Source organism: Meriones unguiculatus, chromosome 16, assembly GCF_030254825.1.
Source record: "Meriones unguiculatus strain TT.TT164.6M chromosome 16, Bangor_MerUng_6.1, whole genome shotgun sequence".
In the NCBI taxonomy this organism is placed as follows: Eukaryota; Metazoa; Chordata; class Mammalia; order Rodentia; family Muridae; genus Meriones; species Meriones unguiculatus.
In genome coordinates this window covers 17,897,608-17,914,854 of record NC_083363.1, presented here as the reverse complement: position 1 = coordinate 17,914,854, position 17,247 = coordinate 17,897,608, and the positions used below count along the sequence as shown (strand labels likewise).

At 45.6% G+C, this 17,247-nt stretch overlaps 1 protein-coding gene across 1 annotated transcript in view; it reads right to left on the bottom strand.

Moving 5' to 3' along the window:
* Positions 1-598: 598 nt before the first annotated feature.
* The window catches only part of Znf365 (zinc finger protein 365), a 26,717-nt gene continuing 10,068 nt past the window's right edge, over positions 599-17,247 (bottom strand). Inside the window, exons 3-5 of the mRNA XM_021635246.2 lie at positions 11,788-11,968; positions 4,941-4,978; positions 599-4,365 (exon numbers count right to left, since the gene is read on the bottom strand). Coding sequence (XP_021490921.1) covers positions 4,101-4,365; positions 4,941-4,978; positions 11,788-11,968 — 484 coding nt within the window. The 3' untranslated portion in view covers positions 599-4,100. The remainder of the gene's footprint in view (positions 4,366-4,940; positions 4,979-11,787; positions 11,969-17,247) is intronic.

Below are 17,247 nucleotides of genomic sequence, written 5' to 3'. Positions count from 1 at the left end.
TTTTATTAGTATATGTTAATTATACAATGTTTTTTCCTTCCTTCTCTCCTTCCATCTTCTCTTCCTTCCTTCATTCTTTCTTTCCTCCTTTCACACATTCTCTCATGTATCCCTTAGGTTGTCCCTGAACTTGCTATGTGGATGAGGATGGCCCTGAATTGTTGATCCTCCTGCCTCTACGTTCTGAGTACTAGGATTACAGACTTTATGCCCACCCAAGTGACTGGTTCTATTCTTTTGTTTCCTTATGTGCATATAACACGCTCAGATCACTTCACCTCCCCTGCGACTCTTTGCTACTCACTTTCGCCCCTCTCTTGCCTTTAGCCATCCTTTGTCATCTCTCTTGTACTCTCATCCCTTTCCTTTTTTCCTTAATGTTTGCAAATGAGACAAAACATGGCAGAATAAACTGATGATCATCATGTTGAGGTAGTGAGTCCTCTATGAGTATACAATGTTTAACGTTGACCATCAGCCAATATTTGAAATCTCTCCAAGCCTTGTGTTCAGGATTGTACATCCCTGAAATTCAAAACACTAAGACATTTCAAATACCAGAGGATAATCATGAATATCATGTTAGTTCTCAAAAAAAAAAAAAAAAAAAAAAACTGTAACATGGTAAACCCATTAACCTAACAATAGTTCAGTATTGAGAACAGAGCAAGGTCATCTCACCAATAGCTCTAACAGACTCAAAAAGAAAGGGGGGACAATCACTGAGCTTTCATAATTCCATGCTTCCTAGAAGACCAGTGGCTGAGTGTTTCCTCTCTCTCTGCAACCTGCCCTAAGTACTCTCTGGGCCTACGGTGGCAAGGATGTGCAGCAGACACAGGCTGGAATGCACGATGAGACCTACTTATGGTTTGTCGCTAAGAGTCGACAAGTCTAAAACTAAGGTGTCGGAAGAATTATTCATCGTCATAGAGGAAGACAGAGAAGATGCTGAGAGGGCTTTTAATGAGCCTCCCTTGGTGGGAACATACGTTAAAAAGAATACTTGGGTATAGGAATTGGAGAGCATGAACGTAAGTAAGCTAATTTTCCTGAAGGCTGAGAGGTGTGTAAGGTCACACTGATTTTATACACGTTGAACAGTGTGTATTTGTGAAGCAGTGTTTTGTTCATTGTTAGTGGATCAATAAACATGACTTTCCCAAAACACTTGACCTAGAGGAAAGAGACCAACATGTTAGTCAGAAATATAGCTTTATTATCATAATATTTCATAATCTAAAAACTTTTTTTTTCATTCTGGGAACAGAAATATTCTAATGTCTATACAGTTGACTGGCCCTATGGAATACTGGAATACAGCCTCCAAGCAAGCCACACTTACAGACAGGAATCTTTTCTTAGTCTGGGGGTTGAGGGGGAGGGACAGTTCAAATGAAGATCTTTTCTCCTTACAAAATAGATAATAAAATTCAATTTATACGTCAGTTAAGCCTTGATTATAGTTTCCCAGAAACTTTGGTGATTTATTTTAAAAGCCCACTGCCTCAAATCTAAGGTTGATTGTCTCAGGGGACAAGGAAAAAAAATCTGAAGATAACACATAAATGGACCTTGGCCATGGTGTGGGTGAATGATCTCTCCTACGAGCCAGCTCCCATACTTAAATAGCTGATATGTCTCTAGCACGTCTGCTGTACTTAATGCATTTCCTTCAATGGGGGTCAGAATCCAGTTGACACTCAGAAGAATTTTTAAGTCTAGTAAGTCAATCTCAAAACTATTTGTCTTGTGTAATGTATATAGGGGTAGATACAACATTATGGTGCTTTCCAAAGGTGAATGTATACCACTGTCGAAGAGGGCTGTCATTCCCTCTAGGCATGTTAAAGAAACACCCAAAATGACTTACTTTAAATAAGATGGGGAACAGATCAGGCTATGCTATCTTCAAAAACAAGCTGTTGTCATTCACACACACTGTAGGACAGGGAGCATGCAGCACTTTTCCAGCGAGTCACTTTTTCAGTTCACAAAAAGCCAAAGTGCGACCATGACAAAAGCATCAATGAGAAATAACTATGGGGGACATTTCTTATCCAAATGAATAAGAACACTACAGGTTTCACAATGCCAGCCTGAACAGTGATATCCACAGCCGTGTTCTTTACCCCACCTGGAATCTGCCCACACACCACAAGGAAGCTCTGTCCCCCGTAAGCCAGAAGTCACTGACGACTCAAACATCAACCTTTCCACGAGGACAGGTTCAAATCTCTGAAAATGATTTCTCCTTTTCAATTTATTGGCATCCTAAGTAACTGCTTTTTTATCCGTTTTACTGTAATATTCAGATACTTGTTGCAATAACAATAATTCTACTAGTGTTAAATAGGTTAAAGTCTTAATTCTTAAAGTAAAGGAATTAGATTTACAGAAACAAAGCTATATAGTTTTAAAGCCACCCACCACAAATGCGCACTTTCTCCATGAGTATTTAAAAATAAACTATTCATATACTTGACATATATATTTATAGTGTATGTATTATATATGTATATACTTATGGACAACAATATTCCTGTTTTAGAAAGGATGTCAGCATATGGACACTCTACAGACCTGATGGTAATGCTCAAACTGAGGAAAAACATGAAAATTCCTTCTAGCGGAGAATTTGGAAACAGGAGGTTCTGGAAAGTTCTTTTATGGGCACGATGGCATTTGGGGAGGAGCGTGTCAGAGGCCAGGCCCTACATGCATCCCTGCTTTCTGAAATTACAGTAGAGTGTACTGTACAACGAACACGCCAGTTGTGTGGCTGACAGGGAGGACCATGTCCACCAGTCACAGAAGCAACAGGAGGTGAAGTGAGCTTCCTGGCAGAAAGGGGAGACAGCAAGGGGAAGGGCACGCCCACGCTTAACAGACAGCGAGCTGGGGGCACTTCCGGAGAAGCAGGTGGCAGCAGAAAGCTGGCCGTCCCTGCAGCTTGGCCAGGACGCTCCTGGGATACTGGATGTGCCCTCCTCCAGGACGCTCCTGGGATACCGGAGGTGCCCTCCTCTGGCACACGAAGCACTTGGGCACCACATTCGTGATGCTGCTGACCCCAAGGGTTTTAGCAGCTGTCCAGAGGCTGGTAGACAGCTCTGAGTGTGCAGCGTGCTTAGCCAAAGGAGGCAGGCGGGGTGCACCCGGATCTGAATAAATATGCTCTGAAGGACCCCACGTGGGAATCAGACAAACCCAAAAGCCACTTGGCAACGTGAGATCTGAGGTCTAACTGAACAGATCCCGAAAGCCACCTGGGGATTAAAGTCACCGGATTCATTAAAGAATTCACCGGAATCCTCAGGGGTAACAGGAGCCTTTATCATAGAGACTTTCAAATGTATCAGAGGGAGTCTACACACAAACACACAACGATGAAAACCTTTTATTTCACTGCTCTCCACAAGAAATTTAGACTCCCAGGTGGGTGTGGTAGCACACACCTGTACTCCCAGAACTCAGGAGGCAGAGGCAGGAGGATTACTGTAAGTTCAAAGCTAGCCTGGTGAATATAACAAGTTCCAAGCCAGCCAGGGCTACATAGCATAGCAAGACCCTGTCTCAAAACATCAATAATAATAATAATAAATAATAATAATTTTTAAGTAGAAGAACTTCACAGTCACATTCCTCGCCTCATAATTCAGAGAGAGCAGTGAACACCAAAGCCTGGCATCCTGTGTGGCCCAAGTACTAATGGCCACTATGTAGAATGCCAGGTGCCAGGATGGTGAAAGACAGGGCCAATTATTCTACAAGTTACAGGTCCGTGTTTACCAGAGCTATAAAATGAGTGTTTCAACTTTTACTTTATTATTTTTCGTTTGTTGTTTGTTTTGTAATTTGCCTCGCTTGCACCTAAAAGGAGGTTGAAATAAAATCTTGGTTCACTGAGATCCCCTGTGTTAAATTCTTGTTAATCAGTGTGTCCCTAAGTGTTGTGTTCCTTGCTCTCCTGCTAAGACTTCCTATGGCGACATGTTCAAAAGGACAACACTGTCGGGCCCCTGGAGCCCCATTCCGCAAGCCCCGTGGTGATCTCTGAGCCACCCACGCTCTAGACGCTATTGGGAGCCACCCACGCTCTAGATGATGTTCACGATGGCGGGAGGCTTCTTTTTAGCCATTTTAGGCCTGAAGTTGCCTTTACGGCTCAGGCCCAGGTGCTCCACTTTCTTAGCTGGTCTGAAGGATTCTCTCGGAGACTCCGTCTGTTCGTGAATGACCTTGGCAGGCAGCAGCCCAGCTCCTCTTTCATCCTTGGCTTTCTTCAGATAGCTCCTCCCCTTCAGATGGCAATGGGCCCTCAGCTCCGGGTGGTTACATACAGAATGCGGGTGCCCTCGGCTTCTAGAGGGGTCCGGGAGAGGAACATACAGAGAGAGGCTTCTTTATACCTGAGAGAAAAATAACTAGCCATTCCTGCCCACCGCGGTGACCACGCCCCTGCCACAGGTACTCGTATCGCAATCCGTGACAGCTCCTGCAACTGTGCGATGCTAAATCCCAGGGAGATATTACTAACCCTGTAGGATGGAACTCACACCTCTTAACTCTTCAGGAGCTCACCAGGAGACTCAGCAAAAAGCGTTGTGTACATATTTTAAACTATGTGGCATATAAATACTGCATCTAGAGTAATAATAATACTATATATCACATATATGTGTAATATATATGTGTATCTATATAAATATCATATATTAGTAAGAAAAAGTTATAGTAGATAATTAATACCCTGAGACCATCAATCCAGCAATGCCACCCACTGAGCAGCTGCTACCTATTTAAAAGCGGCAGCAGCATGCAGGTTCACAGAAGCCTTTAAAAAAAAATCCCCGTGTCGAAAGCTTATCAAATGCAACAGGAAAACATACAACGTAAACATTACCCAATGGTCCAAGTATAAAAAAAGACATACGTACAGGCATCTGGGCTTCCTATTCAATGAGATGTCTGTGAGCTGATGGGAAACAAACAGGAGAAAAACGTCAGTTCACCGGAAGGCTAGATGGGACTCATGTATAGGTACGTGTGGGGTCAAGGGAGGGGGTGAACGGATTACTCAGTGTGTGTGTCTGGGGGGAGGGCTTGCACGTGCACACAGCAGCTAGAGAAGGACATTGGCCGTATTTATTCCTCTTTTAACCTCTACCTACTGTCTCAAGACAGAGTCTCTCTCTGAACGTGGAGCTTACTGTTAGGCTAGCGGCCAGTAAGTCCTCCTCAGGATCCGTCTGCCTCCTTCACCACCACCCCTGCAGTAATGGGGTATTACTGCACACACACAGCCATGCTCCACGCTTTATGTTGGTCCTGAGGTCCTGAACTCGGGTCTTCATGACTGCACAGCAAGCACTTTACCCACGGACTCATCTGTCCTGCTCCTGGACACAGCTCTAAATTCGGTGTTTAAGAAGGCACCAAATTCTTACTAAGGAGGTCTGTAACCAGCTGATGGCATTACGCAGGGAGCCCTCCATTACATCAGAGAACAAGAGTGTCCCAGATTGCCTTATTCAGTGAGCCTCTCCGAACACCTGTTCTCAGTTTTCCAAGAAATTTGGGAATGTATCAAAACTTCCCAAAAATTAAAAAATGGAAAAATTAAAAAGCTTCTCAAAAATCAGGGGTTTTTTTTGGGGGGGAAACCCTGTTTCTAAAACCTGGCACAATGTGTCATTATTTCTCAGGATCTGGCTCTGTTTGCAGCTGATTTAATACAGCTGTAGCTAGTTACAAAGTACCAACTAAGGGGAAATGAGCATCAAATGTTATTTCCTAAATATATCATTTCTAAAATGAGAACATATGAAGACCAACCCCACAAACATCCCTAAGGCCATCTACCATCAAGATGATGTCCATTTCAGGCAATAAAATATCTGCCTGTACTTTGTGGCCGGGCTCAGAGTGCCTTCATTGGGAGCGTAAGTTGATGACTATAGTATTGTGATCCAGATGTCATCATTCCACCTATGGGGAAGCCCAGAGTACTGACAGCCCTAGGCTCCCAACTGCCCTGAAACAGCTCTAACTAGGATGAAGTCATGTCACATCTTTAGGCAGATTTTAAAAAGAGAACAATGAAAAAAAATGAGAGCGATGATACTCCAACCAAGGACCCTTCATGGATATAACCCAGATCCCCTGCTTAGATGTAGCCCATGGCAGCTCAGTATCCAAGTGGGTTCCCTAGTAACGGGAACAAAAACTGTCTCTGACATGAAATCAGTGGCTGATCTCATGATCATCTCCTCCTGAGGGGGCAGAGTGGGTAGCAGCCTTGCTAGGCCACAGAGGAAGACAATGTAGCCAGTCCTGATGAGACCTGATAGGCTAGGGTCAGAGGGAAGGGGAGGAGGACCTCCCCTATCAGTGGACTGGGGGAGGGATATGGGAGGAGATGAGGGAGGGAGAGTGAGATTGGGAGGGAATGAAGGAGGGGGCTACAGCTGGGATACAAAGTGAATAAACTGCAATTAATATAAAAATAAAAATTTAGTTTAAAAAAATGTGAGAGAAAGGCCTACTTGGAATTTGGACCAGGGGGATTATGACATGGTTAGTATCAGTGGGTTCCAAATCTCCTCAGGACACCAAGAGCCATGAACACACAAGCCCCTTGTACAAGGTGCTATAGTGTTTGAACATGACCCGCACACCCCCACCTCTCACATATCTACAAGGTGCATCCAACCTTTTGACGTTGCAACGTGATGCTGTCATCTGCAAAGTTCACCTTAGCAAACTCAAGTTATGAAAATCACACACACACCCCACACAAAATTCCAGCTACTACGTACACAGGGATTCTCAGCTGGAGTCTGGCCATGGGCTGGGCACACCTGTGAGTCTAAATCATCATTAAGTTGTTTGCAATACCTAATAAGGAGTAAAGGATGCACAAGTAGCTCTTATAACATTATTTCAAAATAATGGAGCTGGCTGGGCAGTGGTGGCGCATGCCTTTAATCCCAGCATTCAGAAAGCAGAGGCAAGTAGATCTCTGTGAGTTCAAGACCAGCCTGGTCTACAGAGTGAGTTCCAGGACAGCCAGAGCTACACAGAGAAACAGTCTCAAAAAAACAAAAAACAAAGAAAACAATAATACTAATACTGCTAATAATAGTAATAATAATAGTAATGGGTCTGGAGAGAAGGGACCGCTGGGACCACTGCAGGCGAGGGGTAGAAAGATTCTAAGAGCCAGAGGAAAAGGAAGTTGGCTGTGAAACTGTATCTATTAGAAATTTCATTAGACTGTATCTAGTCAGCAAGGCTATCCCCATTAAGTCTCATCAACATGGCTGCCTAAACATGACCTGAACCACTATGATGCAAATAGACAGGCTAACATGGAAGGGGGAAAAAAACATAGAACCTCAATCCTAGACGAAGAACTACGGGCAACTGGGGAATGCTGAGAGATGGAAGAGCACATCACCTGTCTAACACCAAGTGATCAGTCCCGAATTCAGCGGTACAGCAGCCAGTATACAAGCTGAGCATACTGTGTGTGTACGCTACACAATACCTATGTATTTTAGATATAAACCTACCTATGTTCATATGTATTGTAAGAGACAGGAAAAAAAGGAAGTTGGCTGTGAGACTGTATCTCTTAGAAACGTCAATAAGGCTATGCCCATATATACATTTACATTCATACACACACACACACACACACACACGTATATACACATCATTAAAGAAAAGGCAGCCATGAATTTGAGAGACAGCAAGACATGGGAGGAATCGGAGGGAGCAAATGAAAGCAGGGAAATGATGTGATCACATTATAATTGTCTTAAGAAGGGGCACTCACTGCTCTTCCAGAACACCCTGGTGGTTCCTGGAACCCACCCGGTGACTAACAACCATCTCTGTGTCCAGTTCCAGGGGACCCAATCCACACATGTGGTGCACATCTATCCATGCACACACACACACTCACACACATAAAAACAAGAACAAACAAATATTTAAAAATAATAGCAAGAGCGGTGCATTCTTTCGATCCCACCACGGTGGATAGGTCGGTTTCTGTGAGTTCCTAGCTGGACTGGCCTACATACTGCATTTAGGCCATCCAGGGCTAATAACAATAGTAATAATAATAATGATGGTGATGATGATAACAAATCTATATTTATTAAGGTTTTTTTCCGAAATACTTTGGATGTGCTGGTGGCTGGACCCCTGGTAATGGAGCCTAGACATACAGGTTTTTAAATTATAGGCATAGTGTTCTGAGATACCACATGTCTGGAAGAACTGGTCACTCACCAGTTTTTAAGTTTTTCGGAAATAACAGCCCCGTCCACCCTCCTGTTCAGACCAAGACCTCCAGGTCATTCCTGATGCCCCTGTTCCTCCCCGTCTCAGTGTGACCCTCCAGCAGTTCCTTCCTGATACCCTGTCCCTCACATGCTCTCGGTGTGACCCCAGCTGCACCCAAAGGCCTCTTCAGCTCCACTCCAAGGTGCGGTCCTCAGCTATCCTCTGTCCTCCTCTGCTGCTTCCTCCCAGCCCCTACCTCTCACCTCCTATCATAATAGCCTCTAACCATCTCTCATTCTGACACCCCTCCAACCCAGAAGCCTTCCACAGCTTCCCCGTGCACTAGGAATATGTGTAAACTCCTCTTGTAATCTGGAACTCTCTGCCTTTGCCTCCTACCCCTCAACCATGCAGCCCGTGTTTTTACACTTATGCCATGTTGTCCTTGCCTAGAACGCCCTGCTTCTAACTTTCCGCAGAGCTGCTATCCAGGTCACAGGGTAGGTGTGGGAGTCTTTCCGTTCAGGGGCCCCAAGCAGCTACCTACCCTGAAACATTTGTCACCTTTCACTGCCTTTGCAGTAGTTACCGTGATGAAAGAATGCCATTATTGATTTGCTGGCTGTCCCCTCCACACAAGAGAAAAGGGACCTTGCTTGCCTTTGCTCATGGCATAGGCACCTCATAAGCACTGTGCCCTCAGTAAGTAAGTGTGAAGTGAATTACTGCTAGTCCTCAATTAGCAGCCAGGAGGAAATGAATGCAGTACTTAAGACAAGATTATCCAAGCTGTTTTAACAATCCTCCATCTGAGTGGTTCCGAGGATGATTTTCTGGCAGATGGGCTATTAGGTCACTTTGTGTCTAATTTGACAGCATTTTTCAGAGCACAAAAATAAAATATCTGAGTAAGCATACTATATTTTTAGAAATCAGCCAGGTGCAAAAGAACAAAAATGCTCAAGGGGATCTGGGGAAAGATGCTGAATGCCAGACATTGTTTCAGAAAAGGCACAAAAGGTGAAGGGAGGGAAAGCGTTCCACAGCACAGGCGGACACAGCACTAATAGTCATGTTCTGGAAGAGGCAGCCCACTTAGCAATACGAGGGCTATCCTTCTCTCTGGAGTGTTTCTAGGGGAAAGAGAAGAAGAGGGGGTGGTGAGGCAGAACTGGGTCTGCAGTGTGCAGCCTGCATTGAGAGGTGAGAGCAGAGCCGGTGGCAAGTTTCCTAATGACTCTGGAGGAAGGACACAGAGGTGCTAGCAGGGAAGATGAGATATGGGAGGGTCAGGCAGGATGTCTGCTTGTCCTGTGTGGCACTAAGTGACTCCAGAAGCTTGTGTCAGATGGGCACTCTGCAACCGAACTAAGCTCTGCCAAGTATCTGATTGCAAAGTTCTTCCTTCTAAAAGCATCCAAGTTATTCTGCCTCCGTATTCACAGAGTGCAATAGAACAGACATAGCTCTCTGATTATAACAAAAACATCGCTCCTCATTTTACAGATGGATGCCTATGACTAAAGTGAGAGAGAGAGAGAGAGAGAGAGAGAGAGAACCTTCTCGTTATAGAGTCTGCAGACCGCCCAACTTGACTCAAAGAAGGGCTGAGGAAGATACAAAGCAAATAGGATAAACTACCAATTCATGTGCCTAAACCCTTCCTTGCTCTGTGTATTTCCAAGGCGGGAGCTCCAATCTACATCAGTTAGGCCGTTCCTCTCGTTACAGCCTGATCCCACCAGTCACACAGCTCTCATCTCTAAATTGCTCATTATAATTTCAACTGCACTTAATATTGCTTGGCTTAGCCAACATTTCCTGGGGTTGAGCCAGCTGGCCGAAGGCAGATCATTTGATTGAACCACAAAAGAGACAAACATAACTACTTACTTTCCTAACCTGTGTGAGGTAAACTGTTTGTGTACCTTGTGTAAATCTACATTTGTGTGCATAGTATGTGAGCATGCACGTTTACATGTGTATAGATCTCTGTAGGTACACATACATTGTGCACCCACATATATTTTGCATTAGTGTATCTGACCAGAAGAGGTGGGATGCTATTCAACTCTTGAATATGAAACTAAATACATGTGAGATAATTATGGCCACAGCTCTCAAAAGACTGAATTTTCAAGCTGGGAAAAATGAGTTGAGCAAAGGACATGAGCACAGAAATAGAAAGGGAAGGAACACTTAAGGCTTCCTTGCTTCCTCCCTGCCCTCTACTGTTTCTCTTTGTCACACACCATTGGCAGAGTGCAGGGTGTCACACACGGCTGCCTTTGGGGTGACTTAGCCACCTACATACTGAAAAGGTTAATGGTGTGGGACTCTGAACCATCTCAGGTGAGCTGATAACTCTACAGGCCCCAAAGGCTGCAAGAGCACTGTTCCCACTCACTTCATTTTCCAGAAGAGTTACAGATCCACAAAGGCAAAACCATCTAGGCTCAGTAAGAAGCAAGTCAAGAGTGTTCATCTCACATCCGTGCTCTATGACCTCAGGGCACAACCCTTCCTTGTGAAAGGGAATGATGCAACAAGGTGGCTTGAGAGGGCTCGGAGTGTCCCTCCAGCTACTGCTAGTCAAGAGAGACCGTACTAGAACTAGCTAGTATAGAATATTCTTGGCATTTTTCTAGAAGGAAAGAGAGGAGTCAGCTTGTGAGTTATGATTCGGCCTCGGGAATATTACACAGAATGCACCTGCCTGAAAAAGAGAGAGAGAGAGGGTGTACCAGCAGGGCTGAACCCTCACATAGAGATTTACCTCCTTATTTAGTCTACTGCTGACCTGGGGTGGGGCTGGGAGTCCTGGTTTTATTTTCTATGTTATCTCTATCTCTACTAAGGTTGGAGTGTACAGCTGGCGGACCTGACCATCCACTCACCCTGCCTGGAGAGTGATCAGGCACCCTACTGCCCTTCAGAGGCCAGGGAGTCTTGATCAAGCCACTTAAGGGGACCACTAAACACAGCAGAGGCTTCATCTAGGGTGGCGGAAGACTTCTTAAGCCCCCGCTGTGTGAAATAGTATATCAAAACCCATCACCTGCCATGGATTGTTTTTGAATATCCACTCAAAGGAAGTTTCACAATGAGTGTTGTTGAAGAGCATTTTCCTGCCTTGTAAGGAAAGTCGAGTGCATATGTGTATGCCTGGATTTTGCTTTCTTGAGATGGTTCTCCTTTGAAGAGCTTCAAACCTGGGTACCTTTCAGGTCTACTTGAAAACTAACACTGGAACTTTGTTATTTTCCAATTCAACTTGGAATGGAGGTCAAAGAAGAGCAGGTCAGTGGGTACCTCGGATTTAGCTTCCTTCCTGGAGCTCCAGTACCATGGCCAGACAGAGGCACAGTCTGGCCTCAGACTTTAAACCTAGGAATCCCCTATGAGCCACACTGCTCCCTTAGCTTTGTCTACATCCCTGCACTCGGGAGGCCTCAGGGCTGACGGCTGGCTGGCTGGGTGAGGACTCACCATGTGCTCACTCGTGTCACGGCTGAAGGCAGAGGCCTGCTGGCTTTGATAGTACTCCAACTGCTTCTCGGCCAATTCCACCCGCTGCAACAGGTTCTCAATAAAGTCCTGGAGCCTCGCTTTTCCTTGAACCTCCTTCTCAGCAGCTGCTTCCAGGAAGTGGTTGAATGTGCAAACTTCTCTGCAAGGACAAAACATATGTGACGTCATTCACTCATTGCGTTCTGATGAGCACCTACAATGCATCGGTTCTGAGGGCTGCGGCAATGGCGGGAGGGTTGGGGCTGGAAGTTGATGGAAAGTCACCATGGAACGTAAAAGTAAATGCCTCTGTCAGGGATTAGGTTAACAGCACTGAAACGAGGTACAGGGTGACAGAGCGACGGAGATGGGAGAGGCAATATTTCAGAAAGCAAAGTCAATACCAACACTTTAGATGGAGACACCAGAAGGAGGCCTTGAGGAAGAAGCCACGGGGACACCTCAGAATCATAAACCAGGTACACCAGAGGCAGACAGACTGATTGGAGCCACTGCCAGGATGTGTGCAAGGACAGAGCAGCTGGGACACTCATAGGTCACAGGAAGACCCAGACTTGTGAAAAAGGGGAGGAGAGACCGCTGAGAACCGCAACTTTATTTTCCTAGGGATTGGTAGGAAGTATTAAGGTTAGATCTGAAGCCATAGCTCAGTTGGTGGAGCTATGCCAGCATCCACAAAGCCCCAGAACCGCATAAAAGCGGGCATGGGGGTGCTGGCATGTAAGCCCAGCCTTCGGGAGCTGGAGGAAGGAGGATTAGGAGTTTAAGGTCATCCTCAGCTACCTAGTGAGATCAACCTGGACTACAGAAGACTCCGCCTCACAAACAAAATAGCAAAAGGTGGGGGAGGGGCAACCACACTGCAATTATAACTTCTTTAGTAATTATACTCCAAACCGTAAAACACCAGGCACCTGACAGAAACGTGGATCCCAGTGTAAGAGAGCAGCACGGCCGTGATCTGGCTTCAGATTCCACGGCGGAGTTACTCTTTTGGAAACTTCCGGTTTGTTGCGGAGTTTTGGCGTAATGTCATCTGCTGTTCTCTGCAAAGGAGATCCAGATACCCCTCAGCCGCCCCACCGGGACTCTGTGTGATCCCAGACTCCTTTCATGTATTTTAACCAAAATAATTTTTTTTTTAACCAAACTGAACGCAGAGCTAGTAAAGCCTAGCTGTACTTGGTGAAGCTAGATATTAAACGTATTCGCAAGGCGGGTAAAAAGGCTTGGTGGGGAAGACGGTTTGAAGCATGAGCCTGCAAAGAGTTTGGTCTCCAGAACTGACAAAAAAGAAAGGAGAGCTCCCAAAACTTGCCCTTTGACCCCCACACCACATCGACACTCCTCCACACATGCAATAATAATGAATAAAATTTGAAAGTAAACAGTATTTGTGAAACTTTCAAAACAGTGTCCCTCTTCTTACTAAATTGTTTGCGGGGGGGATAACTATTCTTCACAAAATCTGTGGTTGAAATGTTTCCTGTGGTGGCTTGGGCAGACATTACAGTCGTAGATCCTGAAACACCCAATGACAAGGCTTATGGCTAAGAGGGAAAATAACGTGACGCAAACCTGAGGAACAGTGAAACTCCTTCATGGTTTTAATTTAGGGTTTTGCCTTGCTGAGTCACAACACTGCGAGAGGCTCTCAGAGGCCAGGTACAAAGATAAGGGCCAATCTCAGTCAGGGTGCTGGGAGAAAAAAAACATCCCTTTAACTGCTCCTAAGTCACTTTTTGTCCCATCTTTGACTTTTCTCATATTTAAAAAAAAAGTAAAATATTATTAAATCCAAAATTTTAGGGGAAATATGCCTAGTAAAAGTAACATTGACCTTAACGGGGGAAAATGCCAGTTACAGTGTAATAAATTGACACTGATTCTCATTACTACGCAGACTGATATGCAGCCCAGGGACTGTGATCCAGGCCCAGGACTCAGAGGCCTTGGAAATCAACACAGCCAAGAGAGGCACAGGGGAAAGCCCTTTCTATACAGCCAGAACCTTAGTGACAATAAAGTATTTGCTTACTCACCCGTTCACTGCTTTATAGGACAGCCATAAACTCTGCAAACTGAACACTGTTACTTTTATTTATTATTACATTTATGTATTTATCGTGTGTGTGTGTGTGTGTGTGCGCGCGCGCGCGTGCCCGCGTGCACGGGAGAGCACTCTCACAAGCACGCATGCACACACCACAGTGCGTATGTGGAGGTCAGAGCACAACTCACAGAAGTGAGGTCTCTCCTCCTACCACGTGGATTGTGGGGTTCAAACTTAGGCCTTTGGGCCTGGTAACAGATACCTTGCTGAGACATCTCATCTACCCGTTATGTTTACATTTTCAGAGACAGAGGGCCCCGGGTTACTTCTTCTGAGATGAGTTAAAGGCAGCTAACCTTGGGGGGAGGGGGGAAATCAAAAGGCACTGTCATGTGATCAGCACAACGAGCAGTGAATTTAGGAAGTGACAGAGGTGATGAGGAGATGGCTCCGTGAGTGAAAACAGCTAGGTGTGGGGGCTCTGGCTTCAAATCCCAGCACAGGAGAGGTGGAGACAGAGACGAGTGGATCTGTAGGCATCACGGTCCTGCCATCCTACATCCTAACCCACATGGTGAGCTCAACATCGGTGAGGGACTGCACTGAGGAACCAAGGCTGACATCCGGCTTTCATACACACATGCACACACAGACAAAACACCACACACTCACACATATACATACACGAGCTCGAAGCATACACCTTATTAAGGAGGGACAATGTACGGCCCCTGTCACCTCTTGCAGCTGGCTAGCAAAGACCATTGCTTATCTGTGCGGCTTCCTGCATTCCAGCACTCAGCCAGAGTCTTACCTGTGCCTTATGGTAACTCTTGCTTATGCTGTTCTCTCAGCCAGAGCCTCTCCCTAGGCCCCTGTCTTAGTGCTCTTTCTAACCCCAGGCTCTCCCTGGAGGAAACACTTCTACCTGTACTCCCCCAAGTGTAGTGATGGAGGGCTGTGTACTCCCACAGGACCCTGTCAGGGCACACGTCATAGGAGATGGGTTGTGGGACTTACTCATTCCATCATAAAATCGTTGAGTTGGGGGAGCATGTTAGTTGCTGGCCTTGCTATGGCAAAGGGCATCACAGAAGCATCTTAACAGTGGAAACAATATTTTGGCTCACAGTCCTGGAGGGTGCCGTTCCTTGGAGGTCAAGAGCTTGAAGCTGTTGGTCCATGGTACCCACCGTTAGGAAGGAGAGAGGGATGCATGCCAGTACTCGGTTCATTTTTTCCTTTTTTATTTAGTCTGGGACTCCAACCCACAGAACACTGCTGCCCACATTTCAGATGGATCTTTCCACTCAGCTACCCTAAGTGAGATAAGCCCTCTCAGATGTGCCCTGGGATTCGTTACCACGGTGATTCTAAATCCCGCCAAGTCGACCAGCAAGGTAAACCATCAGGGTCACTGTGTGTAGTCCACAAGAGTCCAGCAGATAACAGAGACCTAAGAAATTCTTAATGAAGTGCAAATGTACAACCAGAGCTCCAGCTGAGCATCCCAACCCACAGAAAAACCCCTTCAGCTTCCTTTGTTCCTTTCCAGACAGTCTCTGGGCACAAGCCAATGACTAAACCACAGAAACCTCCTACTGAGGTACCGTGGGATCTAAAATGGTCTCCTGTTCTACTCTCAAAAATCGCAGAACCCTTCCCTTCCCCAAAGGAAGATTCAAATGAGTTCTTTAAATTCTATTTTGCATTACTGATTTATGAACCTATCCAGGAGGATATGAAATGATTAAAAATACCTCCAGCTAAAAATAGTCCTAACTATTGATCACACAGCACCTCAGATGATCTGTAACGTCAGCAGTGAAGCAAGCCAAAAGACGCAAGAATCACCCCCTTCCAGGCCCCCGGAGCCCAGCTGCAAGCTTGGAAGCCAGAGTATGGTCCTTTGCTCCCCGAGGGAGCCACCCAAACTTGAGACTTGCTTCTCTGCTGTTTTCTGGCCCCTTGCCTCATTTTTCTCTTTTGGCTTTTTGAATAAACAAGTATGCTCTTTATTAAGTTTTTTTTTTGGGGGGTGTAGATTGGGGGAGATATCTCAGTGGGTAAAGTGCCTGCTGCAAGCATCAGAGTCTAAGTTCAGATCCCCAAAACCCACGTGAAAGCTGACTTGGATGAACATCTGGCACCCCAATACTAAGCAGAGGAGCAGGGAAAGATGAATCCCTTGAGCTCACTGGCCGGCCCGCCTAGCTGAACTGATGAGTTCCAGGTTCAGTGAGAGACCCTGCCTTAAAAGCTAAGGTAGAGAATGCTGAAGGAAGACACATAACAATGACCTCTGGCCTCACACCCCCCCACCCACCCACACACACACAAACTGCACACACCTTCCGAAGCATGTACGTCTCATATACATACATAGAGATTTTCTTAAAAACTTTTTCTAGTCAGAAAATCAAATTAATTTATTGATTCCAAGCAGATTAATACTACATTCTAAACTGCTCAGGTAGGATGAGAAAAAAAGAAAAAAAATGGAGAGAAATACAGAACCAGAAAAAAAAAATCTTGGGATTTCTAAATTTTTTTGACGCTATTCCTAAGAAAACATGTTTAATGGCCTGTTTACTTTGTATCTGTCTGTATGTCTGAAAGCAACAGAGATTGTTTACAGGGCTGTAGAGATGACTTGGAGGTAAACAGCACTGGCTGATCTTGCAGAGGACCTGCCTTCAGCTCCTAAATTGTGCACAGTGGCTCACAATCATCTGTCACTCCAGTTCCGGGGAGAGAGACGGGTCTCCCTCTTCTGGCCTCCACCGGCCCTGTGCCCGCATGGTGCAGAAGCACACATCCACACAAACGCTCACACACATAAACGGAAAACGAATGAATCTTAGAGATGAACTAACAGTGTGGAGGCCACAGATCCGTCTTCACCCCCTCAACCTCTGCTTCTCACGGATGTCTTCTGGCCACTTCCCTAGATGACACCATGTTGTCCACTCACTGCGTTAGCTGGTCCCGAAACGGAAATAGCGTCAATCAATACTCAGTCTTGCCTTTGAGTATGCGTGTGCTATATGCACACTTGCCAGTATGTGCTAAGCACACGCGAGCCTGTGTGTGCATGGAGCTACTGGCTGATGCTGGCTGTTACTCCACTTACTTTCCACACACTCAGCTTTTCATGTGAGCCCTGGGGATCTGAATTCGGTCCTCAGGCTTGTACCGTAAGCTTTCTGATCCGGAGCCATGGTCCTAGGCCCAGGCTTGCCTGTAAAGGTCCACATCCCCCAGCTAAATGGATGCCACTGGCTCAGACTGTCTTTCTAAGCCCTTTCATCACATCATAGGAATCTGTTTTCTGTCGTTTACTCTCTGGTTGGTTGGTTCCTTGA